Source organism: Corvus cornix, chromosome 8 (assembly GCF_000738735.6).
Source record: "Corvus cornix cornix isolate S_Up_H32 chromosome 8, ASM73873v5, whole genome shotgun sequence".
Taxonomy (NCBI): Eukaryota; Metazoa; Chordata; class Aves; order Passeriformes; family Corvidae; genus Corvus; species Corvus cornix.
The window spans coordinates 18,864,751-18,892,236 of record NC_046338.1 but is presented as its reverse complement, the minus strand read 5'-3'; the positions used below and the strand labels follow the sequence as shown (position 1 = coordinate 18,892,236).

General features: G+C 39.5%; 2 protein-coding genes across 2 annotated transcripts in view; one reads left to right on the top strand and one right to left on the bottom strand.

Moving 5' to 3' along the window:
- Positions 1 to 20,806, bottom strand: part of PLPPR4 (phospholipid phosphatase related 4) — a 31,870-nt gene extending 11,064 nt beyond the window's left edge. Inside the window, exons 1-4 of the mRNA XM_039555885.1 lie at positions 20,645 to 20,806; positions 6,846 to 7,031; positions 2,421 to 2,550; positions 493 to 688 (exon numbers count right to left, since the gene is read on the bottom strand). Coding sequence (XP_039411819.1) covers positions 493 to 688; positions 2,421 to 2,550; positions 6,846 to 7,031; positions 20,645 to 20,722 — 590 coding nt within the window. The 5' untranslated portion in view covers positions 20,723 to 20,806. The remainder of the gene's footprint in view (positions 1 to 492; positions 689 to 2,420; positions 2,551 to 6,845; positions 7,032 to 20,644) is intronic.
- Positions 1 to 27,486, top strand: part of PLPPR5 (phospholipid phosphatase related 5) — a 120,792-nt gene that overhangs the window by 3,378 nt on the left and 89,928 nt on the right. Inside the window, exon 2 of the mRNA XM_039555890.1 lies at positions 7,956 to 8,046. Coding sequence (XP_039411824.1) covers positions 8,041 to 8,046 — 6 coding nt within the window. The 5' untranslated portion in view covers positions 7,956 to 8,040. The remainder of the gene's footprint in view (positions 1 to 7,955; positions 8,047 to 27,486) is intronic.

The following is a 27,486-nucleotide window of genomic DNA, read 5'->3' as shown; positions in this document are numbered from 1 at the left end:
TGTTGTGGTATTTTCTCTAAAAAATAGATATTTTCAATGCTGTTAACATAAAAAACTTAATTAAAGAAACAGAAAAGAAACTTGTCCAACAAATCCCAAACACCTGAACAGTAATGTACAGAGGTCTCAGACCAAGTGCTTGGGAGACTTCTTCCCTGTCTGTTATGGGGAACTTACCCACACACCACTTCGAAAAAGCAGTAGCAGCTATACAGTGACAATTGTATAGGAAATTGCCTCCTTTGAGAGGGGAGAACAGCTGCTAACAACTGTGCTTTGGAACCTGACAAAGTCTTCCAAAGCCCACTGTTAGACTAATATCTTTATGGAGAAAATGGAACGTCACTAAAAAGACATTTATGCATTCACCTTTCTTATAAAAAAACAACAAACTCATTCAGACTTTAACTAGGAAAAAATCTCGAAACTGGGACAGAAGATAAAATATAAAGTGAATACTTAAAAATGTACACAATGAAGAATAGAACCAACCTTCCAGCATTGATAATATTGAGATCAGTTCCTGAGCAAATATCTTCCACAACATATGAATTCTCTGAGCAAGATACATTTAAGGATGTATAGTTAGGCTTGCAAACAGTCAGGAAATACGGTGCCTGATATCCTGTTGATAGCTGTATAATATCAGTAACGAGAGCAGTTGCACAAAGACCAAACACGTGAACACCTAGGAAAGAAATCAACAGAGCTTGTTAACTTTAGTATATGCATTAATTAGGTTGGTATATGCATTAATTAGGTTGATTGATTGTGCAAACTACATTCAACAGAACTCTGGTGGCTTTTGTTATTGGACCTGAGAGAATTTAAATGCAGAATATGAGGTATTTTTTTGTGAAAGCTTATTGCAAAGTTGAATTTTTTAATATAAAAAAATAAGATAGTTTATGCTTGCTTTCTTCCTGTTGATACTTAAAGTTTTGTTTTAATGGTTTGATGTCCTCCCACATCTTTTCCTAAAAGGCAGCTACATTGGAGCTTCTTCAGTTTGGAAAGAAGTTTTCTGAATTGACTAAAGAGTAACCAACTATTTGAGGAGAGCATATGTACTTATACAGTGCTTGGACTTTCCCACTGGAAGACAGGCTTTTAGTAGTATGGACATTAGGTCATTGCTCTGAAGACCTGTTCTCTTTTTGCCACCACAGAATCACCAGCTGGTGATAACTTTGGCTACCTTCACACCTCTGATGTTTCTTGAGTATTATGTCCCTGCCACTAACCCAAATATTTAATTCTATTTCATGAAGGATCAATGCTTCAGACTGATTAATAATGCCAAATTCACAAGGCATTGAACTAATGCATTGCTTTACTGAACATTTTCAACTGCTCTTCTCCTAAAGATTTACCTCTCAGAATAATTCCCTGCTTTTATTCATAAATTTATTTTTCATCCTAAAATTGAAAGAATGTTAAAGACATAAAAATATGAAAAAAACTTCAAATTCAGAGTGTGAATTTGGGATGAAATTCATGTGTCTTTGAACTTGTTTTTTTGGTGATGGAATACCAAACAGGAGAAGTAGACATGGGGTATGTCTACGGTCCTCCTTGCTCTTGTTGTAATCTACGAACCCTCTGCTTTCTTCCTCACTACTGCTCTTAAGATGCTTTATTGGTCACAGATTGCCTAACCTCGCTGGTCACTACCTCTCTGTTTGCCAGACTACCAAAACCCAGGGAATAGTTGTCCTACCAGCTTTTCAGCCTGCTGTCCTGCTGGTTGTCTTTGCCTAGGCTGCCTTATCTAATGAAAGGTTTCTGAAACAGAGGAAACCTTTCCTTTAGCCATTCATTGGGAGAGGAAATTAACTGTAACAAGGGGATCAAAGTCCAGTTGCCTTTCCAAGTGCAGTTTTTTATAAATGACAATTAAAACAAAGTAAAATGAAAGAATTCAACATTTTCCTCTATCATTTCAGTTGCCAGATTCTAGCCCTTTTTGAGAGGCAGATAAACACATTCCAGAAAAAGAATGTCAAACCTACTGAGAGTTTCTGACAAGTTTTCACTGTTATGCTGAATACTGTGACAGGTGGGTTGAATCCTTATGATGCACTGAAGACAGGCAAGGGAAGCTATACACTGAAATCATTAAAAGGCAGCCAGCTCAAGGTGGGCAGAGAAGGAAAACCGAATTACTCTTTTAGAGATACTGACAATAGTACAGGAGAGGAAAGGGAAAACGGAGAGTGTAGATGCTGCATTACTGAGTATGGGGCTGCTCTGTTGCAGTCTGAGTTTCTTCTCACATTTTCTAGCAGAAAATCTGTGCTATGCTCTGCACTGTTCTGAAAGTTTCAGAGAAGTTCTTCTGTTTCAGAGAAGCAAACCTGCATGGTGAAAACTGAACGTATCTGGAAAGTTCTTTTTTGTGAGTAACAGTTGAAACCCACCAACAAATCTGACAGCTCTTCTAAGAAAAGAATTGAAGTTGCATCCTCCTGCATTAATATTGGCCTCTGTTCCAATTCCATTTCTTCTTTTGGACAGGCAGCAGTAGAGAATTCCTTCTCCTATCATTATCTGCAATGACAAAGGAGCCATTAAATTGAATGTAGCACTTATTCAGAAGATCCTGATTGAATTTGAAGGGCTGTAATATAACTGTAACACAACCAATGTCATCCACTGACATGCATTCAACTTTAAAAGATTTGTATCAATATGTAAACATAAAGTAATGCAACTTAGCCTGAATGAGGGCAGGCGAGAAGGTGGCCCTGAAATTAAATGCAAATGGTATACATTATACAGTGCTCAGTGGTATCCAGGCCTTGATCTACAGCTGAAACTTGATGCTTCTACAATAAAAAGGCAGTAATTATAAAATATCACCTCTAAAATAATCCAGAGCCACTGCAATGTCTTAGTGCTCCTGAAGTGGTTTTAGCATTCAGTCTTGGCCATAAGCCTAGCAATCCCAAGCAGCTTCTAATTATGTGACAGGCTGCTCTTCTGTATTTGTTTAATTTGGCTTGGGTTTTAACCAGATCCACAGCAGTGGAAAAAGTTCAGTCCTTATGGTCCCTCGCAACACACCAAGCAAAAGAGATTATGACCAAAGCCCTAGACAAGAGTTTATAAAAGGAAGAATATAAGTAAAAAATGGTGTCACTAGCTGGAAGATCCAGACACATTTATACATTTGCATTCTCAGATTTTATTGTTTTCCTTGTTCAATAGTACAACTATTTGGAATTCTGTACGGGGTTTGTACAGAGTTCAGAGTAAGGATTCAATTGAAATATTGCAATTAATGAGGCAATTCTCACCAGCAAAAGAAGATTCACTTCGTCTATCCACAGCTACACTGGAAACCAATCCATGCAATGCACAAAGCTTATAATGCAATGAGATGCCAAAGTATCTGAATTATGCTGAATCTGCTGTAACTACCAGTGATGTTTGTCTATACTAACACCTCCACCCTAGGAAAAGGGAGGTAAAATGGAAAAGCTTAGTCTAACTCTTTAATAGCTAAAGTTTTAATTAATTGAAATTTCTTGGCCAGGAAGATCGAAGTAGTGAAGGTTCTCTTAAGACATGGAAAAGCCAGTGGTAGGGGTTATTTAAGGAATTCTCATTAGCTGAGAACTGTGGCCACTATTATCTGTCTACAGTTGATCAATTTACTGCTGAAGCTTCCCAGAGAACCAGTAGTATTCCAAACTTAAAACTCAGAAAAACTGTAACAGTTTTTAGCCAAGTTCTAGGAATGTCTGGTACAGGGAAAACACCAGACAGATGGATTAGCTTGTGTGATAAGAGTAAAAAACAACAAGGCCTATGTCAAGGAAAATTCAGAGGCTGGCATTTCCACAGAAAAAAACTTCTGGAGTAGAATGGGCAGTAGGACTTGAAAATGTCAGCAGTGAATTTCTCTCCCTGAAACTTGAATTCCCAACTCAATGTGATCTAATGTCTTAGTGATCTCTTTTGGGAAGGACATTGTTACCTCTAAGCAGGTTTTTAGTCAGTGGCTGGTAAGAGTTTGAACCTTCATGGATGTGATTAAATAACTGGTCCTAATATTTCTGAATGAGTAACTAGAGACAGAATCTATCAGAGGATCAGATTCAGAGTTCTTTAAAGCAAATGGAAGTCATGCAGCAATTCAGGTTATTTTATGTTCCAGACATAAAATATCTATCTTGATAATTTCTTCAGGTCCAGGTGTTCCACATTGAAGTCTCCTGTAGTTTTTCAATACATAGACAAAATTTCATCTATGCCACAAGCTGTAAGACATATGTCAATAAAACAGGTAGTTATTTTCTGTCACCCTTCAGGGCTACAGAACAGACCTGTTTAAATGCATTTGCTACTCACTAATAATGGGAAAAAATGCCCAAAGAGAAAAACCAAAACACAAAGCCCCAAAGCCAAACAGATCCTTCTGTAATAATGGTTTGGGAAAATAAATCATAAAATGTTTGATTTTTTTTTGTATAAAAAATTACTCTAAAGCAAATAGATTGATATATGTTCTTCAGTCTTGGGAAAATTATTATACCAACAAAAATAATACAGACTAAAATTCCTATTCTAATATTTATATAAGGTTTTAAAGAGGGATTGGCACTGGACTTTGCTTGTCTTCTTCCCCATGCACAATTTTTCTTTTTTATCTTTTTTTTCTTCTCAGAGATACTCTTTGGTAATATTTAAAATGTGGCTTAATCACACCTGTATTTTATTGAGGCTTGATGACCTTGTGCTTGATACTGCCATAAGTACCTGAAGTGTGGACAGAGGCCAGGATACACAACATTACTGGAGATCCTCAATTCCTCACATAGCTCATGCTTTCTTTTCTATGATTCACAGGTTTTAGAAAGTGTGTAATTAATGGAAATGTTTACAAAAACTAACTTACAAAATGCTAAGCTCTACAATATGACAATGGCACAATTGCAATCTTTTCACACTGAGCTTCACTGGCCTATTTTTCCAAACAAAAAGGGAACTATTAGACAAAAATGTCCCCTAGTTCCTTACTTCCAAAGTGGTATCGAATAATAAGGAGCCAATGCCTTCAGTGCTTTTACTGAAGGAGGTTGTGTATTTTGCACCATCACTGCCCAGTCTCTAACTAACACAAGCATCACATTCATGCTCACACCAACAAAAATGAACTACACCTTCCTAAGGCTTGCAGATTTTAGCCAGTTGTACTTTGAAAATTTGGGATTTACTTTCTTTACCAAACTTTCTTTTTTATGGCATGCAGAAGTATGGGTTTGAGTTGCTCGCATGGCATGCTTCTGTTTAATTTTCTGTACTGCTGGTAGAATGATTCAAGCAAGAATAACATTTTCTATTGCAAAATTTCATGCAATGCTGAAATAACTGAGCTATAATCAAAGCCCTTAACAAATACTAGATAAAGAAAGAGGCATCTTTTATCTTGATTTAAGGTGTTTGATACTACCTATGCTTAGCACAAACTCTCTGTAGTAAAAGCCAGGTTTTACTACCTACTGTGGCCCAAGTGCACCTAGATAGATTCCTTCTATAGCTATTTCAGAAAAATCCAGTTTGTTGTTACCAGAAACACTTACCAGAAACACTTAAGAAACCCAGCCAAACCCAATACCAGTGTTTTGTTTTTATCACAGTATGCGGTGTTTGCAACAATCATTTGCACCAGAATCACTGAAAGTCTTAGCTCCCAGTTCCTAAATGTACAATTTTTAGCTTGCTGGATGTGAAAAATCCTTCCAAGAATGGTTTCTAAAGCAACAAAAATCAAATGCAGTAAGAACTGTTCAGTTAAAAAAAAAAAAAAGACAAATAAAGAAAAAACATTCTGGAAAGCAAAGAGAGAACAGCACTTGATAGTTTTTATACAGGCATCCCATGTTATAGATTTTGTAACTGTAAATTGGATAGAATTATAAAATGAATTAACTGGTTGAAGTTAAGGGAATTAAGAGGAGCTGGAAGCAGAGATGTATTTGCAGCTGGCCTTCAAGAAGTACCTAATTGAGATGCGTAGTCATTGCTGTCAGGGGGGAGAAGAGATCCTTTCAAAAGGCTGATCATGTTTTTTAGGTGCATAGAATCACCCACTCAAGGTGAATTTCTCTCTCCATCTGCCAGACAGGAGTGGTGTGAGAGTAAGACTCCTATCTGAACTGCTAAAATCAGACAAAATGAATTCTCTCCTTTATATATTTATAAGACAATTTCTACTTCTCTTTTCTGTAAAATAGTGACCCAACTGCTCATTCTGACAGGATATTTCTGTTCTGTTGAAATCATCTCCTCCCTTTGGGTGAATGATTAAACCAGCCCACTTTTGCCTGCTCTTAATGACTAACTTGCAATTTAGAGGTGTTTCAGTGCTATTTGGGAAAATGTAATTGAGTTCACTGACAAGATTGATATACCTTCTCTCTGAATAAAGCTAGTTGTAACAAAAGTGGCAAGTTCAGGGCTGTGAAAGGCTTGCATTTAAAAAAAATTCTTGCATTTTTGATGCATCTGAGAGTATGGAGATGCCCTGTCTGTAAAAGTTCAAATATTTGTACAGCGTAACAGAATGATTCAAGCTATTCTCATCCAGCTGTAGATGCTGTTTCTTAACATTAATGCCCACCATCAAGACAGTGAGAGTAGATGAAGTGCTACAGGGAATGTTTTAAGGAGTGTATCTCCTTTTGTTACAGAAGAATGAAATATGAATTTAAAGTCCTAAGGAAACTAGCTTGGATGACACTCTACAGACAAACTGAAACCAAAGGAGCTATTTTCTTTATGCCAACTGAAACTCTGTTCAAAATATTTATTAAGTGACAGTAGCACTTCAAACTTACCGTAATTGATGGTCCAGCAAAAACCAGACTAAGCAACATCAAGAAGGGAACAGACTCTTGTGTAGGTTCAATGTATGGCATACTCAGACTCTTGTCATAGCAATTAAATCCAGAGTGAACTGGCTTGAAGACATCAGTAAGTTCAAGAAAATAGAGGCTAACAACAGAAGATGCCAATATGGGCAACTAGAAGAGAAGAAAGCAAAAAATTACTGTTTGGAAATGGAATAGTAATGCTTTTGCAAAGACAACATAGTCTGTTAATAAATCTCTTTGATGTTTGCTGTTTATATCTCACTGCTCCTTGTCATGCCTATTTTACTATCTCTAAATAATTAATTCTCTAGAGATACGATACCGTTCAGTTGATATCAATAACCCTGCTGTCTACCAAGCTAGTCAAAACATCCAGCCCAATCTTCAGCACATAAAATTTAGCCTTTTCATCTATGAATCATTAATAGAATAACTTTGATTTAATTTTTTTTAAGGAAAGTATCAGGACTGCAGTCTCCCATGTGGGGCCTTAGCACTCTGCTGTTCATCAATCACCCTTTCTGGTCCTTTAGCAACTCTGTGGTATATCACAGTCTACATCAAAGCCATTTTGCATTAAGTTTCAAAAGTAATAGTTAATGAAAACCAGTACCCGGTCCTTCCCTAGAATCTAAATTGTGATAATGCACATCCATTCTGCAATTCTATCAAAAAAGCAATTAACTTTGGCAAGACTCAATCTGTTTAGAACCTTGATGACTATGGTTCACAATCCTTTTATCCTCTAGCTATTTAGTTATCTAACCCTTTGCAATTTCTTCCACTAATTTATTAAGAGCAGAGTTGACCCTTCTGGGAGCCCAAATTCACGTCTGCTCACCACCAGCTCCTGAAAGCACAGGATCAACCAGTAAATCTCTGTCGAAGGAAGTAATTTAAGAGAAGATACAGCAAAAAGGCATTTTAAAGCTATTGGTTTGTAAGTGAACAAAGAGAGCAGCCCTGCCCCCGAGATGGGTGTTGGGGCATTCAGAGGTGACCATCAGGATGTGATTATTCTCTGCATCCTCCTTAGTAAATGCTCAGAAACTCTTTTTGTTTGCTATTTTCCAGAGTCCTCCACGAACAAGGCAATATTAGAACAACTTCCTGCTCCTCCACTGAGATGCAATGAGTCCTTCCTGGTGTCTGTACTGCAATGAAGGTACCTATGGTTAATAGCATCTGAGATTATGAGAAACAGCGATTGCCCTAAAAGAACTTTGAGAATACTTAAATGATATTATTCTTGCAATGTTCAGTTCACATTTACGAAAACAACTGATTGTTTAAAATCAATGTCATTCATCCCATTCTACAATGCAGTATAAAAGCAGAGGTAAGATGGGATCCACATGTATTTTGGGAAAATGATGAATAAAATCTGCTCTGCATGGCAGAGGGACAATGGTTTCTTGCATTAACACACAATTTTCTGATTTTTAAGCATCAAGCTTACAAAATTCAGGCTTTTTGTGCATAAAATGTAATTCTGGATGATTAAAGGGGGAGGTTTTAAAGCTAAATTTAATCAAAACATCTTTTAATATGACTTTTTGTTTAAAAAGAACAGCTTATCTTTAATCTTCTGATTTGAAGAGGGTGAGTTGTGTCTTCAAAGTGTTCCAAGCAAAATCTGAAGACGGTGGTGAATGGAAGAATGTTGCTTGTCTGGTTATATCTGTGTTCAAGTTGATTGCATTGTAATGTCACATAGTATGGCAGCTGTGATTGTGTAGAGAGGGAGGAAATGTGGATTGGCATCCTTAAGTGCTGTGAGCATTACAGAAGTACATCCAGGCATCTAGGAAGTTTGCTTCAGTAAATAGTGTGCATATATACATATATATATATACATAACCCAAACTTATATTTGCACTCACATACTATACCACACATACATATTATGTACAGCATATAACATACACAATATGTAATACATATTATGTGCATACATAATATATAACTATTATATAATCTGACATATATATGTATGGAATAATTACATACAGTGTCACTAAATTGAGTCCTGCTTCTTGCCCATCACAGGAAGAAGTCCAGTTCTTTATCAGGATGCATTATATAATACATATTATATATATATAAATATATAATCCTTACTTCATGCTGGATGCAGCCTGACTGACCACAAACATGGGCTAGACTGCTTCCAGTCATCGCATAGATGTGCAGGATGAAAGAGGACTTCCCTGAAATCTTCTTACTCTGAGAATAATTTAGATTGTTGTGGAACTGGGTGCCCTTGTCTCAACACCTGCCTGCACAGAGGCTATGCTCATTGGCCTCAGGGGCCTCTGGAATCTAAGGCTGCCACAGTGCCCCCTGTCCTGGTGTGCAGGGAGCTTGCACTGACTCTGTGCTGCTCTTGCTACGACGCTGAAATTCTGCACAGCATTTGAGCTCTCAACTTCCTTTCTGCACAGCATTTAGCTTTTGAAACATTTGCAACATCTTTTATTATTAACTATTTGAAAGTCATACTTAATGAGTTAGTCAGGGTCCATGTCCCATTGGGCAAAGCATCTCACAACAGGACGCAAACTTATTCCAGTGAGCTAAATGGACAAAACAGGCAGATGCCTATTGCCCTTCTTTTGAGAAATTATGCCCTTTTATCCAGATGTCCCCAAAAGTTAATTTCCCAGAATGGAAATACACAGCAGGCCCACTCATGGAACATCTTGCATTCAGAGTTTCATCTTCAGTATTTTTCCATTTCTCCGATATCAGGAAGGGAAAGTCTCTCCTTGAGCAATAGCTTATGCTTTACCCACAGGTCAAACTCTACTTGGATCATAGTATTTTTAGGCAGGCAACTGTTTTATATGGCAGCATTCAACTATCAAAAATAGGCAATATTTGAAGTGGTATTTTATTGTGAAACACTAAGATAAAAGGTAGTAAATAACTTGTTCTTTAAACTACTGTATGTAAGCTGTAACTCTATTATTAATTAAATATCAAGGAAATTTAAGAATTGCATTTTACTGTCTTATGACTTTAGTACAGGACTCCCGTGTTATTTCTAACTGTAATTATCCATTCTGCTAAAGAAAAGACATAATTCTAAAGGATTATGAATCTCCAACATAACTGCTTACAATACTAATGAATAGGTCTGTAGCCAATTTGCTATATACAGTATGTCAGATCCCAAAGGACAATTTTCTTCCTATCTTTTAAAAAATACAAATATAAAATGTGTCTTCTAAAAGTCTAGCATTTCTTAAAAAGAAAAGGCAAATGTTACTAAAATCTTCTAAACAGTATATCTGGCTATTTAATATATGAATATTTATGGAGTGTTCTGCTTAAGGCTGAAGCATTTCTGTAATTATAGACTTCGGCGCCCAACACCTTGAAAATGTCAAATATAATTAGATGGTAGAATGTGTATTGTTTTAATTACAAAAAGGAATAGGAATTTTCCTGTGCCTAATTAGAATAATAAAACCCCCAATGTCAATTCTTGACTAATCCTGACTAATAAGTCTTTATACTCTTACTTCCTTGGCTGGATAATGGAGTAAGACCCCTGTTTAGCTTGTAATTTAGACCTGTAAATGTAAAGTTTGACCCAAATGGTCAAACCCTGTTCGCCTTAAAGTCAGAAGGATAATCAGCATAGCTACTGAAAAAGTTTGATTTGTGGTCTATTTATTTTTTAAAAAGAGATTTTTTGTCTTTTTCCTCCTTGCTATTTTCTTAAACTGTAAGTTAAAAGCCTTCATTAAACCACAGAACTTTTCTATCAATAATAATTGTTATTAATATTTTAAAAGCTTTTGCTGTATTGAGTGAGGAGTTGTCCAAGCATCAGAAAAGATGTTCTCTGTTCCCAAGAGTTCAACAACAATGCAAATACCCAGAGATCTTGTAAGGAGAAAACCTCCTGTGTGTTACATAGAGCAGGACAAACCAAAGCAGCATTCAGCAGCACAACAACAACTTCTCTGAACTGATGGAGCATGTAACAAATATTCCTTCTGGCCAAGAGCCACAGGACAGGTATCACAATGATGGATCACAGAGAACTGCAAGAAGAGAAGGCTGGGAGAGAAGTTCAGAGGGGGGGTAACAGTTCTCCAGGCTGTTTATCTCTTCTGTGGGACATGCTGTGCTTGCTCTGGAGGTCATTTTGGCGTGCTTCTGGTTTACTTGTGAGGATTAAGGTTGTCCAGGATGTACAGTGCAATCACAGTTTGCTATAGGTCATATGATAGAGCCTGTGCAAAGAAGCCATGCTGGTCCTGCCCAAAACTCAGATGTTGGTTACTGCTTAACCACCGGGCCCAAACTTGCTGGGGCACTCCCAGGTACATGGAAATGCTTCTGTTAAAACTTGCCTATGATTAGTTTTCCATGACTTTGAATGTATGAAACAAGGAACCTGTAAAGCTGTAGCCCACTAAATACAGTACCATCATTCCTACTAACAAGCTACAGATTTTGTACTGAGTTTGCAAGGACTCAGGACTGAGGCTTGTCAGACACTCTTTATCCTTAAACCTTAGCAATCAGGCTATGGCTAATTTGTTTTACTTTCATATCTCTGTATGGTACATTACTGCATGATTTTTGTATTTATATCTAGCAGTAACAAGCAGTTATTTAGTATAAAATGAGCTGTAGTGTAGTGTATCCCAAATCCTTTCTCAGGAGCAGTATAATGTTGATAGTGATTCTTCCTCACTTTAGGAACTACTTTTGCTCCTTTTGATGTTTGCTAATGCACTTTAACACCTTTCTGTCTTTTCACATTACATCCTGATTTACTATGTGTGGCACGGTTCACATAGTCGGATGCTTGTTCTTTGATCTGTTACCCTTTAATCAGTTTTGCCAGTTGCAGCTCTGCATTTCTTTATCTGACCATTAGGTCAGTTGTTTCTAACCTTAAGGCCTCCAATACCAGTATATGCCCCATCTCTTACCCTACACCTGCAAATCCACCCCATTGCACTCTCTGTAAGGCAGGAATACAGGTCTGGTATGACAGCAGAGGTCTTGCAAATGGGTCAGTGAAAGGTCAAGGCTTAGTAGGGAAGTCTTATTGGAGTGGATAGCACCTGGGGATCCTTGGCTTCTACAAATTCTCTAAAATTGTACATTCTGGTTTTATATTTTACTCTCATATTCATCAGCACTTAACTAAGCAAGAAGTCCCTATTTATCTTCAGGAAAATAACATCTTAAAATTCATGGGCTTTGTGAGAGTTCAGCATGGAATGTCACGTACTCACATGGCTGAACCTGTTTTGTAGGTTGCAGTTACGTGACTTTTGCTTTGCTAAAATGCACTGTATGGGTGTTCTCTCTTATCACGAACTCATCCAGATCCTGTGGTGATGTTGCTTGTATAAAAGGTGGACAGAAAAGAGAGAAGCAGCATGGATGTAGCTTTCAGAGAAAGTCAAGACATGATTTGCCAGATGAAGACTAAAGATGGTATGACTAGCCCACTCATCAAAAGAAAGGGTCATTGGATCCCTGATACACTCTCTGGATATTCTGTATTTTGTAAATAATTTTTAGGCTTGGATGGCCAGGAACTTCTCAGATTCTTAGGTTGTTCTGCAACCCTTCCATATCAAGCAAAGGGTTCCTGAGTATGGGAGCTGCCTCCTGATGTTTCTCCTGTTTTCTGGAAATTGGGTAATCTTTGTAAGCAATCAAGTAAATAAACAGGACTGCCTCAAAGAGATTGCAAATGAATGCCATTGGTTTCCCAGCATGGAAAAAACACCAGCCAAGTCTTTGGGAGGAGGATGGTCTAATTAAGAATTATGTTTAGTTCCCATGGCAAGGCTGTGGCATTGTGGAAGATTCTATTAAATTTATCATAAATATCAATCCTTGTGCCAAAGAATTCATGGTCTAACTGACAAGGCACAACAGATGACTGAGACAAGAAAGTCTGTGGTGGGCTGGAGGAGACAAGATATTCCTTAGCCAACTACTAACAGCAACTGCAGCTTTCAACCACTGTGGCTGCTGTCCTGTTGTACTTTGCTGTGAGATTCACAATGGACAGGAGGAGAGAATGGAAGTAGGATAGGTTTCTCTTATCCTGACAGGGGTGAACACTGAGGCCATTACTGTGATTGAACACCTCCCAGAATAGATCAGTATTAAGAAATGGCATCAGCCAAATTCTGCCATTTTCTCATTTTTGAGAACCCATGATTCTCTGAAGAGAGAGTATGAAGCATGGGATGCCTGTAGAGCAGGGGACTGGCTTGACAGAAAAGTGAGATTTTTAGATTTATTTTTATATTCTAAACTTAATTCTTAAATGCCTCAGGCTTATAAAAGAAGGCATTCAGTCTTTTCAGAAGTTTAAGGCTTCCATCTGTATAAAAGCTTTTTGCTTTTCTGTCTGAACTTGAGTTTCTGCTTCTCCTTGTCCCCTTTTTGGATGCAGGTGTCATCTGGCCCAAAACTATAAGAAATTAGTCTTTTCTCTATAGTACTTGTACCACACCATTGTCTAATTTCTGTGGAAATTATGTGCAGGTATATGATATAATGGTCTTTCTTCTCCTAGACTTAACACTATTTGATTTAATTTCAACTTGAAAGTTGAATTTCAAATCCCAGATGTCTTTGAAATCTATTATAATTACCATTCTGGAAAATTAAGTTATCTGTATTTCCAGTACTGATTTTAGAATTTAACTTAATTGTTTTGTGACTGTCAATTACAGTCTAGCTTTGGAAATACAAAGCTATCTTCATGCAATGCTTCAAATGTCTTATCTTTTACCAGATCTTAATAGAAAGGTCTCAGTATGTGTAAGACCAAAAACAGAGCTGATATATCAGTGATACAATTCTTGTTTATTTCAGAAATCTCAGTCATGCTGAATGCACAGTAACACTAAAAGTGCTTTTTTTCTTTTTTTCTATAAATGTATGTGAAGCAGCAATTACACAGGGAGAAACCAACAAAATAAAAATTGTTTAACAAAAATATTTTTGGGGAGGAATAATCTATAAATACTTTACAAATATTTCTATATTATATACATATTATATTAAGTATGTGTTTAAATGAAAAGCAAATTCTTAGGCAGAAATTTTAAATACAAAAAATACCAGTAATGCATTGTTTTTCAATGTGACTTCAAATATAATTGATGACTCCTTATCTTAATTATTGTTTAATTACATCAATTATAAGCAATTAATAATTGATTGTTATAATCAATTAATAACTACACACAATGAGATTTAGGATATTGCTCATACTGTTGATTACAAAATTTATTTTATGCGCCTGCTGCAAGGTTAAGGTAAATCAAGAACAGCAGTACTTCAACAAAATGCAGTTGTTTTCAGGTCAGTGTTACCAAATTTCAGCTAGAAGTTCCTTTAAAAACCCCATCTCTAAGGGACAAAGCTGCCAGTCCCTACAATACTACAATTTATTGTACTCTCTGAAACATGCTGATTTCCATACATACAAAAAAAAATTTAATCCTGTGGGTGCCAGCCCTTCTCCAGTGGCTTCTTCCCATGCTGTTTAGCCACTTCTGAACTTCCTACAAATTGAACTTTTAAGTGATGGGACCATCAGACAAGATACCATGTTTGTAATAGCTCAGCTATTAAGTTTCCATTGCATTAAGTTTCCACAATATGCTGGTTTTTATTAACTTTGGCTCCAGAGTAATAGATTTTTAACAACTATAAAAGATCACAGATGGTAGGATTGTAAATTTTTGAAAGAGGTAATAATTTGGGAAAATGTATCTCCATTAATTTCTAACATATCCAGGCCTTATTTTACTACTGGAAGTATTAGGTCAAGAGGATGTTGTTGGACTGAAGTAGGGCCTTCTTTCACTGAGAACTACTACACTTGCCAAGTACATAGCCAAAACCATAAGGGACATCTAGCTTGTGGCATTTGCATTTGTTTTCCAAAGACAGCCTTTGCACAGGTGTGACACCTCCCTTTTCATTCCCCTTTTCTGGTCCATTCCTGCTAAAAGCTGGTAGTGTTTAGGCTGTATGGCTCTTCCATAAGCACAGAAATGACAGGGAGGATGCAACATTGATGACTTGGCCAATGAATTACATAGCTGCTCTGAATGCATAGCAGCCTCCTCAGGTCTTGGATAGCCTGCTAATATTTTGGGGATATTGGTCTCTAAAGCAGCTTTATAAACAAATCTGACATCTGTCCTCTGAAAGTCAACCACACGACTAGGTCAGCTCAATGAACAGAGAGCTAAATGTATTTCTCCTCCTCCTCTCACACATGGTTGACTCTTCTGAGAGAAAAAGACATGTATTTGGAAAATACTATGCTACTTTAACAGTATGGGGATAATTTCATCTTCTGCCGCTGGGGATATTTATTGGGTGTAGCCCCCAGTTAATTTCAGTATAACAGAAAAGCAATCTAGAGAGGAGTAAGACTGCGCTGTGCCTCCAAGGCACAGCATTACAGCTGAATTCTTACATTAGATCCAAACACCTCGTTCTTAGGAAGATTTAGTCCTACAGCCTATTCTCTCTCTTACTCTAATCACTGCACTCCCCTGGCTTTTGTGTCTTTTGCAGTCACACCTATACATGCCTTCTCACTGTAATTTAAAGGTTGTGGGTCATGCATGGCTGAACAGCGGAAAAGCATTCCAGATGTGACTAAGAAGTGCTACTGAGTATCAAATGACGTTTCAAGCCCAACTCTCAGTGTATGTTAGAAGCAAAAGGAAGTAAAGCATCTGTTGCTGAGACACAGTGGCCATTCTCCATGTGCACTTATTTCAGGTGGGTCTGAAGACCCAAGTTCTGCAGCCTGGAGTTCTACAATGGTAACAGATCTTTGTGCTTTTTGCTGGTGAGAATTCCAACTCCTTTGGGGAACAAGAAAAATAAGTGGTCTTTCAGTACTGAAAGAAGTGTTTCCAAACTGACTAAGGCCTGGCTGAGCTCAGGAAAATGTAGAAAAAGCAGCTTTATCCATATGCATTCATAATACAGAAGACAACATAAGGAAGAAAATTTAACTGCACAAGGGACAGTGTCTAAAATATCACCAGTTTTATTCCCTGGAAGCTACACAACCAACAGATGAAGGCTGTGTTACAGCAACACAATTTAGCCGGAGAATAAATGCATCGAGTTGTGCAGATTGACAACACTTTGACCTTTTGCATTCCCAGATATTAGGCACTGGATGAAGCAGGAACGCCACTGAAGTCAAAGGCAAAATTTATGTGACTTCCATGAGAAAAGGATTTAAACCAGGAATTTTTGAAGTGGGATAGCATGAGTAAAGACAGTCCTTTTCCTTCACCAAGAAGAAACATGTCTGTCTGTCCTGCTTCGAAAGTCTGACCATTCTACTAGGAATGGAAACTACATAACTCTGGAAGTTTTCCAGATTCACATTAAATTTCAAGACATCAATATTACTTCTCTAAGTGAATATATTTATGATATACTCTGAATATGCTGAAAACAAAGTTAACAAAAACCAAAACTTATTCTAGGAATACACATTTTCGAGCTCTCCCAGAGGCATGTAGACTTTTTACCACGAAAAGTAATTCCCACTAGGCCATAGGGACTACGAATTTTCATGGTAAGTTTTGTCTTTCTCAGCTATGCAAATGAAATTCAGATAACCCATACAGTCTACAGAACCCTAAAATGCCATAAGCATAATTAGGAATAAAAGAGGCCTAACTGCCTTAAGGTGATGATTACCACGTCCTTCAGGTAAGTGTGCACAAGGCAATCTAAAATTATTCAGCTCTCCGGAGTGTATGTTAATCAGAGGTTCTGCTAAGCAGAACTATTACCAGTCCTTTAAAATAACCTCTAAAACATTCTTATGAGACACAGCATAAGTCATCAAGTTATTTTATTTTATGAATCATGAAACTTGAAAACATGTAACTAAAAATGTGTTGAGATTTACTTCATAATGTTTATTTGCCTCTAATGCTTTTAGAGAATGACCCATCTGCATTTTTCAGAAGCCGTCTCTTCATTTTCTTTCCTTTACATTTCTATGTCTTTCAAAGCTTTAGCCTGATTCTCCTTTTGGTTTTCCTGTGTAAATGAAGAATAGCTCTAATGATCTTAAGAGGAGCACATTAGTTTTATGTTTTAACTCTTTTGTTGGAAAAACCTGCTAGTTTGAATTATCCATCAGTTCATAGAATATGTCCTGAGTTGGAAGGGACCCACAAGGACCACTGAAGTCCTACTCCTGGTCATGCACAGGACCATTTCCAAGAATGACACCATGTGCCTGACACTGTTATTCAAACACTTGAACTCTGTCAGGCTTGGTGCTGTGACCACTTCCCTGGGGAGCCTGTTCCATTGCTCAGCCACACTCTGGGTGAAGAGCCTTGCCTAATATACAACCTGAATCTCCCCTGACACAATTTCCTGCCATTCCCTTGGGTCCTGTCACTTGTCACCAGAGAGAAGAGATTGATACCTGCCCCATAACTTTTCCCTTGTGATGAAGCTGTAGACAGCTCTGAGGTCTCACCTCAGTCTTCTTTTCTCCAGAGCAGTTGGCCTGCCTACATTCTATGTAATCATATTTTATCTAAGCCTGAAAGTCACTGCCACTAAACACATTTGTTTACTGGAGTTAATCCCGTTCATAACACGTTCTTAAGGATACTAACAGTTGAAACCCCTTAGTGTCAGAACTGTATTTGTGTGCTGCTGTTTCTGAAGTTCTGCATGCCTGCATTATATTGGCTGTTACATGTATTATTTCACTCATTTCACTCTTTAAAATATATTTTATTTGTATAACATGAACACATCCCTTTCCTTCCATGTTGAAAAAAATTTTGACTTTCAACTCAACATCTTTTTTTTCCAAGTCAAGAGGAAAAGAAAAACCAAAACATTTTTAGAACTGTATTTTCTAAACAATGTGCTTTTCCTTGGGCCTAGACCTCTGAGATACATCTTGCTGGAAAGTGGATGTCAGCAAGCCCTACGTTTCTTGTTTGAAGGTGGAAACTTAATGGGCTATGGGGTTTTTTTGTTGCAATTCAGAGTGGGAAGGGACTGTCTGCTACGAACAGGCGAGGGAAAAGTGAATGAGTGCCAAAAGAAAAAAAAAAACATAAAAGAATTGACAGCATTCAAAAGCAAGAGGTTGAAAGCCTGTTTCTTACCATCCATTTAGGAAAGTAAAAGCTTTAAAATTCAGAAAGCCTTATTTAAAGTGGGTAAGTTTTGGCTTTAAGTACTTGGCTGTTGCTAGATTGCATTAGGAACTTACCTCCTGCTTACAAAGAAAATCCTTATTATATGGTAATGCCAGCCAACCACTGGGTGACTCCTCTATCCCTTACACTTGCAAACTTCTCATTGCAATTAAATTATCTCTGATTAAACCCCTCTTTATGGGGTACAACTTAATCTGGTTTTGTTTGAGCCAACCACAACAGAAGATTTTAAGTCATCATGTCCTTTCCCTGATGCTGCTGAAGTGCTGGCATTTGCTGTCCTCCAAAGCTTTAGAAAGGCATTCTCGTTAGCCTGATTAGAATTAGTGCACATGTGCACAAACACGGAGTGGGCGTTCACAGGGAACACAAGCTACATGCTCCTTTCAAGTATCACATGAATTGTTGTTACCCTTTCCCTCAAGTGATTTGAGTACTCAGCTGAGAAGTGGGAAATGGTTTCAAATCCTCCTGCTGCGTAATGGGATAGGGCTGATAACTCACCAAAAAGTTTCCTAATCAACGTTTAGGTTCAGGTATATTGCAGTCAGTTTTTTCTCTTGATGGTGTTTTTACTTTTCAGCTCAAGAGGGGCCATAAGCCTGCAGTTCAATAATTAGAAATTACTCCTGGTGGGGAAGGGCTCACGCAGGCTCTTGCCTGCTCCTGTGACTGAGTAACACAGAAGTCTTAACAGTTCATTAGAAGACCTTTCTGTTAATTGAGGACTTTGATTCCCTCAGAGCAACTGGGTGCTGAAAAGATCTCCACCTGTTTTTGGATGAAGCTTGAAATGACTTGCTGAGAGACCTAAGAGCTCAGACCTGAGTGGAGAACTTGCCTGCCTCATGTGGGAACTGTAAGCAGAGCTCAGTGTAGGTTCTTCATTGCTCACAGAATCCTTTACCTTATTCCTTGTAGCAGCTGCAGGGAGCTTCTAGGGAAGGTATATTTATGCAATTAGCATTACATAAGGCAACTCTTAAGAGCAGCAGTCATACACTTTGTGCTGTTGCTCTGCATTTCATCCCGTCTTGCTGCAGGCCAAAGCACAGTCCTCCTAACAGCACAAGTTCTGTTGTGTCTTGCAGGATCTCTACATTATTTCCAGCATTAGAGTGCTGCTCAGGCTGAGGTTACAGCAACCTCCCTTCCTCTATGGATTCCCAAGGCAGCAAAGAGAGCACAGAGAGTGAAGAAGCCCCTTAACTTTTCTTAGGGGCTTCTCCAAGCTTGACCTCTCCCTGCTATGCAAAGCCAATATAAGATACATGGCACATCAAGTGCCTTCCATCAAAGGGCATTTCTGGAGCAAGCCTAATCACATTGATAGGATGAGCTTGATGCTTCCATATAACCAGTCTCTGTTGAGCTTTCCAGTTGGTGCAGCTTAGTGTTAGCTGCTGACCATATCCAGGTGCTTACAGAACAGAAACACCCCACTGTTACCTGTAACTCCTTCTCAACCCAACTCCCTTCTACCTTCTAGAGAAACTCCAAAGCCCTTCAAGTGCATCTGAGAGAAAATATATTTTGTTTTATATTTCACCCTATGTTTAGATCTTTGTCTTTTATATATTAAGTGTTATATATATCTTATGCTTTTGAGTGCCTGTTATAGTTAACTTACACCATATTTTACCATTAAGTTCTTCACATTATTTTCACAATCTGTCTCCTACCTAAGTTACGTGCGTCAAAGTGCCTCAGGTTCTCTTCCCTGAGAGCGGGGTCACCTGAAACACTTTTCTCAACTCATAAAACATTTTTACCTTCCTCTTTCTGCTGTGCCATTAGACAAATCCACATCACAACGGTTTCTTTAAGCTTAAACTGTGTCTACTCATGATCTTCCAGAAGTACCTAAGTGACTGTCCTTTCCAGGGAAACTAAATGCCTCCAAGTGACACACCAAGCAGTGTCTGCAACTCCACCTGCTACCAGCTGAGCAGCCATAGCAGGTTTTGCTCTAGAAGATGTGCCGAGAACCTCATTCTGTTTTCCAAACAGACATTTTTAGCTCTGATAGAGGAAACACATACTCCAGGGGTCAAAATATACTCCAGCAAAAATATATCAGTGATTAACTATTTCAGAACATTTCTATTTTTCTAAGCATTCCCTTATGAACATGATTTTTATTCCAGCAAAGCAATGCGAACGGCGTTTGCCTGGAAGCCAGCCCTGATTGAAACATGTCTTCCTCCCGAGAGGTTCCTGTGCACGTAAGCCCGATTTAGCTGAGCAACCCTTTCACGTTCTGAGTAATTCTTAGAAATAATTCCTGCTTCAAAACGCTCAAAGATGAGACTAATTTATGCCTGCTCCTTATAGGCACCTTCGATGCTGATTTCGGCGACACAAAGCATCACGTAAGGGTTTTGCATCAGACGGTGCGGCAAGAGCACCGAGGCGAGCTCGCTCTCCGCGGGCGCACGGGTTCCCCGCGGATCGGCTCCGCGCCACTCCACGAGCCCGCGGCTCCCCGCGGCCAGCCCGCTCGGCGTAGCGGCCACTCACCTCCACGAAGTAGAAGCAGGGCAGGAGGGTGACGCTGTCCTTGGTCACTTTGCCCTTTTGCCGCTCCTTCGCGGACATGCTGGCGGGGCTGCGGGCGGCGGCCCCGCGGCCAAGCACTGCCCCGGCTGCTCGCAGCCGCCCGCCCGCCGCGGGTCTCCTCCGCCCGCCGCCGCCGCGCCGAGCGCTGCGCCGTGCGCGGGGCTGACGTCAGGAGGCTGCTCGGCGGCGGGCGGGGGTCCCGGCCAGCTTAACTCCTTCGCGCCGGGCGGCGAGGCAGGGAGCGGGGGGCACCGGAGCTCCGGGCGGTGCGCCCACGCACGGGCATGCTTTGGCTGCGGCAGGAGATTTCTATGTGCGTGTACAGGTGTGAGAGACCCGAACAGGATCCCAGCGGGCATCAGGGTGTTCGGGATGCTCCTTGGGGAGTCTGCTGCGTTTATCTTGTTTCTGGGAAATACTTTTTTCTGAAACAGAGTAGTAGAACGGTCCAGGGAATAGCATTCCTATACAAGCAATGTTCTCTTCTTGCAGGTGTACTATTTTTGAAATCAAGATGATAATGACAGCTCACCTCAGTCTTAGTGTCAGTCAGGGGGAGTAGTGTGACTGGGACAGAGCCAAACTAAGCTCTTCAACCCCATGTGCAATAGTGAGGCATGTGATTTCTCTGATCTGTGAAGTATCTGGTGCAGTTCCTGCTACAGTCTTGAAGAGAACAGAATTAACCTGAGCAATTGTTTCCATGGTAAAATGTGCTGAGATCCTATTTATGGATCAAAGTTTGCAGCCTTTTCTCAGGCAAGCTCCTGTTGATGTCAATGAGATGTACCCCGGATAAGGCCTGCAGGAATTGTCTGTACAAGATAGCATTTTCATTCTTTGTAGCGCATTAATAAGGTCTGCAAAAGTTGTCTTGTGCCTATAAGCTTATTCTTGCATTGTCATGTTCAGCTTTAATGTACAAGGAGAGAAGTGTGACTCAAGCAGTCATTGTTTATTTCCTGTCCTCCTCCTTTTCTGGGAAAATGGGAAATTACCTGCTGTTCTTGTTCAGATGGTTGCTAGTATTTTGGCTGCTATGGCAGTGGAGGTGAAGATTCTCATCAGCCCCTTTTCTTTTCTAGCTGCTTTCTTTTCATTTATCTGGAGTGGATATGCCAATCCATGCTCTGCACTGAGTAGACAAGCTTCATGAGAAGGTGAAATCAAAAACTTACTTCATGCCTGCAGGCAGGTGTGGAAGGCAGATCTGTAGTCTGACTCCAAATCATTGAAAAAGACTTCTCAGAGCTGCAACACATGTTGCCATACCAACACATATTCTTGTCCTAACCCTGTTAGGAAAGATTTACAGGATTTCTGCTGGCTCCGGAGCAGAGGAGATATGCCTCTGTCTATCAGCACTGAATTCCAGCAAATTACTCTGGTTGGTGTGGGGACGTTTGGTAGTGGTTTGTACCCATCAGTACGAGTCTAGCCTTTAAAAAAACGAAGTCCCTTTTTGTTAACTTTGCTGGTGGATTGTTCCAAGTAAAACAGGAAGAGTTGAGGAGCTGTAGTAAGATTTTGCTCTTGCCAGATATGTAACTATTATTGGGGAGAGTGGTTAATGAGTGATACCACTTAAAGTTGCATTTATTGTATCAGCCTTGATTGTTGTGAAATCATGACTCTGGCTTGAAAATAATCAGCACACTAATAAAAATTATTCAAGAGTACTTTTTCTGCCTGTTTCACGCACAGTTGCTTCATTCTGGGAGAGCCAGGGGGATTAGGTGCTTCTCTGGTAAAATGAACCAAGAAAGTTGCATCATGATAGAAGTTCCCAGTATAAATAGATAGAAATTCTCAGTATAAATTATATTTGATCATTGTACTGCCTAAAGGCCAGTTAAGAGTACATTTGTGATAGGTACAGTGAAACACAAGGTAGTAGCCAGCCTCTCTTCTACAAAGTCTCACCATAAAGAAGTGTCTGGTGGGAAGGATACAAAGCAAGCTGTGTGACTGCTGTAAGGGCAGGAGGACTTGTGCTAATTCTCTGTGTTTGTTTCTGATAGATGGAGTTAGGAGAGGGGTTATATATGAGTTAGCTGAAGTGAAGCAATTACTTTTTGTCAGTGACAGACCTTGCCACAGAATCACAGAATATGTTGAGTTGGAAGGGACCCACAAGGATGACCAAGACCAACTCCTGGCCCTGCAAAGAGCCACACCACGTGCCCGAGAGCATTGTCCAAATGCTTCTTGAGCTCTGTCAGGTTTGGGCCTGTGACCACTCCCCTGGGTCAGTCAAATGCTGAGAAGGAGGATGAGCCTTCCTCCTGGTACGTGCAGTGACCCAGTTTGAGCCTTCATCTTCAACAGACCCTTGACTAACAGTCCTTTGACTAATTACCCTCTAGGGTTCTGCATCCACCTGCTTCTCCACTACAGTGGAGGTTCAAGACTCCCAAAACTCTTGAGACTGTACTGTCTCTGAATAATCAGTCTGTCTCTTGCTCATTTGCTCAAATATTGTGTAGCCTGTCCACTTCTTCCTGTAGGTCCTTCACCTGGCAACACAGCTCCTCACACATGGCACACCTTCTGCAAAAGAACTGCTTGTCATCCCCAGCCTTAAAAAGAGGCATCAGGCACTCCTGGCAACCTATGACCTGGACAGCTACATCTGCTGTCAGCAGGTCTGGCTGGCTGGAGGCCTCTGGCGTGGCTGGCTCAGTGACTCTCCAGCTACATGGGATTCTAGTGAAACAGAGGAGGAGAAGGCTCATCAGTGCCTGTGTCCCAGCATGGGGCAGGTCTGTCTCATGCTAGTCTAAAGGTGATATGATGGGCAACCATGGACATGTCTAGGGTGCATTTCCCACTCTTGTCTCTGGGCTTTCACTTAGGTTCTCTCTTGAGACTCAGCTAGAACAACCACTTTCTCAGGAATAAGTAACCAAAGTACAGCTAAGGTGCTACTTCACCATTTCAGCCTTGGTGTGCTGCCAGCAATGGATTCCTAACTGCCAATAGGGTTGGCAATAAATTAATTAATAAATTGATAATAAATTAAACTCATTTCCCCAAGTCTAGTCTATTTTGCCCAAGACAGTAACTGGTGAGTGATCTCTCCCTGTTCTTGTCTTGACCCATGAGCATTTTGTTATATTTTCTGTCCCCTCTCAAGCTGAGGAGGGGAGTGATAGAGAGGCTTTGGTAGACACCTGGTGTCTATCTAGGGGCAGTCCACCACGAGTGTCTCATCCATACGATCTCCTAAAGGAGAATGTGTTGGTGGTAACTAATTCAGAAACACCTCCTGTCCATTTCATGATATTCTTACAAGAAAGTGTGGTAATGTGTGACTTACAAATGCATCTATGTGCTGGATAGTCATATGTACAGGATCTGCACAAATCCTGACAGCTTTTCTACCCACCTTCAAGCAAACTCAGAGAAGTGTCATGGATCATTTAGCATAAAGCATAAGATTGTTTGTTTATGCTTTGCTTCAGCAAAACCTATCAAGTTCATAGAAACATTTAAAGAAGTTGGGGAGCTAAAGGATGAAATTCACAGATGTGGACTATAGGCCTCTTCTGACTCATTTGGAATGAGTTTTTGAGAGTGATTTATTATTCCATAAATGAGAAGAAAACTTGGCAATCATTAGGTACCCCTGGTGATTCCAAGCTGATATTTTGGAGCTCACTTTGACCCAAGACCTTGTCCCCCAAAAGAAGCATTGTTGGTGAAGCATCTTTAGGTGAAGACAGCACCTTTCTTTGCACTTGACAGGTGGACAGTAGCTGCCACAGTTATTAGAAACATGATTTGAAATTATTTTCCAGTAAAATCTAGTGTGTTGGCAAAGTTCCACTGCATAAAATGTGACTGCAGGTCATTTCTCTTTGTCCAGGTGCTCTCTTCCCTCTGCAGCAAAGTCTGCCTTTACTCCCAGGCTTTGGTAAGAGCTGGACACAGGCAGTGGCTGTGGTTTCACTGCTTCCATGGCAACAGAAAGCATACTGCAAAAGCAGGGACCAGTGCTATATCACTGAATAAACCCACTTGCAAAAGCTGTATGAAATAATATGGCAAAGGTTTAGAGGAGCTGGCGGGTCTACGGATGTGCAGGTTACCTGGTCAGAGAGTGGCTCTGGGGCTTTGTAGCAAGCAGAAGTTAGGCCAGAGGCTGCAGCAGCAGCTGCAGTTGCACTTACCATTGCTTAGTAGCCTAAGGAAACCTCCTCCTTTCTCCACACAATTTCCCTGAAGAAATGCCACTTCTGGGACTGTGTACATGGATCAGGGTTAATTCATAATATACAGATAGATTTTTTTTTTTTGGTTTGGTTTGCCCACTGAGCGCAGAATAGATGATGTGAACTCAGCATATTAAAACAGTAATCCTCTCTTGAGAGAGGGTGGCATATGGAAGCTGGGCCTTGCTGTGTGGAACTGACAGATGTTTTTTGTTCTGCTTTGCTTGCCATATCAGAATTCAAAAATGCAGTGTGTGTTTGTATATATATTCTTCTTTCCCCCACCCCCTGTCCCAGTCCCCCATCTCCCTGTCCCTCAGGAAAATGTCTATTTGGGGGAACTGCCTGTGTGTATTGAATTCACGTGTTATTCCATAAGTAAATCTGCCCTGAGCAAGTGAGGGGACATTGTTTGTTATGGTCATCCATTTAAAAAATTGTTTTGGTCATGAGACAGACAAATTTTTATGAATGTTTTATGAACAGGCTTTCTAATCTTTGGTGCAACTACCTCAGTGTAGTCTTTTATTTGGAGGAAAAAACCTGCTGGCTCCCAGGACAAAGTTCATGTCAGACAACATGGCAGCATCTTTTCCAGCATCTAAACAAGGTACCTTACATATGAACCTTATAAATGCTGTGAAAAGGAAAATATACAGGATATAGCAAAACTGGATAGCTGAATGGTATCAAGGGCAGTGCCTTAATTATCAACATTTGCATTAGCCTTCTTCAAGTGCAAGATTTTTTTCCCTTGCTTTTTTATATTAGGGCAAAATTTTCTTCTTTGACCCATCTGTAGATCCCATGTTGGCAGCACATAGCACTCTTGGATAGATGGCGTGTGACAGCACTGGAAGATTCAGAGTGGAACAAATTCAAAACATACAAAAGAGATCCACAGTGCAGATGGGAGAGTTATATTCTGCTTTGAAGTTGTAATTGCAACAAGCAATTGTTTCTCTGCTATGCCTAATAATCTCCTGTCATTGTAAAGCTCTGTCTTCTAATGTCTTTTCCTTGGCTCCTAGATATAGGTCACAGCTTTAAAGCAGCAGATGACTCTGAATGATTCCTGGCTTTCCTGCTGCCTTTTACACTGTAGTGTTTGGTTTGAAAAATGAATTTTGCATATTTTGTATGAGTCATGCTAGGATGATTTTTCTGAATCTGTGGCTTTAAATACTATTTATGAACACATCTACATAGTATTTTGCAGACATGCATGCCTGTGCTTCCTGGCCTTAGGCAAGTAATGGGTTGCAAGCCATGTGCTTGCAGAAGCATAATGCTGGACTGTGGTTTGTATGAACTGCTTCCCTTTAAGTCAGATTTAGCAACAGGCTGAGTGGTCATGTGGCTTTTTAGCGAAGCTGCCTTGTGGCTGGCTGATGTCGAGTCTGTGGTCGCTATGGACTGTGCACAGTATGCGTTTGTTTTGATGTTGATAATGGTAGATTCTTGGTTACCTGCATATATCTGTATTTAAGATCTTAGTTACAGGCATGAAGGCATGAAAATGTCAGAATGTGAAAATCCCAGCCCCCTTCTGGAATATCAATGCCTCTTTAAAGCAACTTTGTGTAGATATTGATAAAGCACAAATCTAGATTATGCGATGACCTGTCACAAATATTTTGCTTGAATCTGGGGAAGTTATCACCAGCTAATTAGATATCAGTCATTTGGTGCATGAGCTCAGGCAGAGAGAGGTTGAGTAAGAAAGTACAGCCATACAATTAACAGTAGAAGCCATTTGTTTAAATGGAAACGCTGAAGTCCCAGCAGAAATTCTCCTTGCCCTGCAGCCTGAACATAGTACCATGTCAGAAAAGGACTGGTATATTTGTCTGGCATTTTTAGGACTACAATAGCCTGTTGATAATATTAGTCCACCTCTTTCTAACCACTGCACATATTTGTTTCTCAACATAGTTTTGCCATATCCAAGACTCTGATGTCATGTTTTTTCAGCTTAAATTCTCATAATAGAGAATTTTAATGAAAAATGCATGTTTCAAATTCTGTGAGAAAGGCAAACTGCATGCATGACTTTGAGTAGGAAATTTAGCAAGCGAATTGTAACAACACAAGATAGGAGGTAGTGGAAAATATCTAAGGTGCTAAAACTTGAATTTTTCAGAGTGTTCTTAGATGCTCCAAATTCAAAAGAGACAAAAATCTTTTATTTTTAGAAAATTGAAGTCCAATATTAACTTCCATATAGGCACATCAATTATTTTGGAAGTCTGTAATCATAGTGCTGTTTGTTGTCAAGGACACAAATGAGGTGGCCTCACAACTGAAGAAAACTCCTGTCCCACACCATTAAATATTAATTTTCACTGTTAGTAAAACTGAGGCATAAAAACCTACCCTATGTGTACATATGCACATAAATATGGTTTTTTGTATTTATGAGGTCTTAAAGCAATGTGATAATTGAGTGAAATCACCTTAGCTAAAAATGACTGCAATTCCACAATAGCACTCAATACATATCAGGATTAATATTTATACTGTATGGCACCAGAGATCTCTGACTGAACTAACAGAAAGGAGAAAACCATGAAATGCTCATTTTATTAT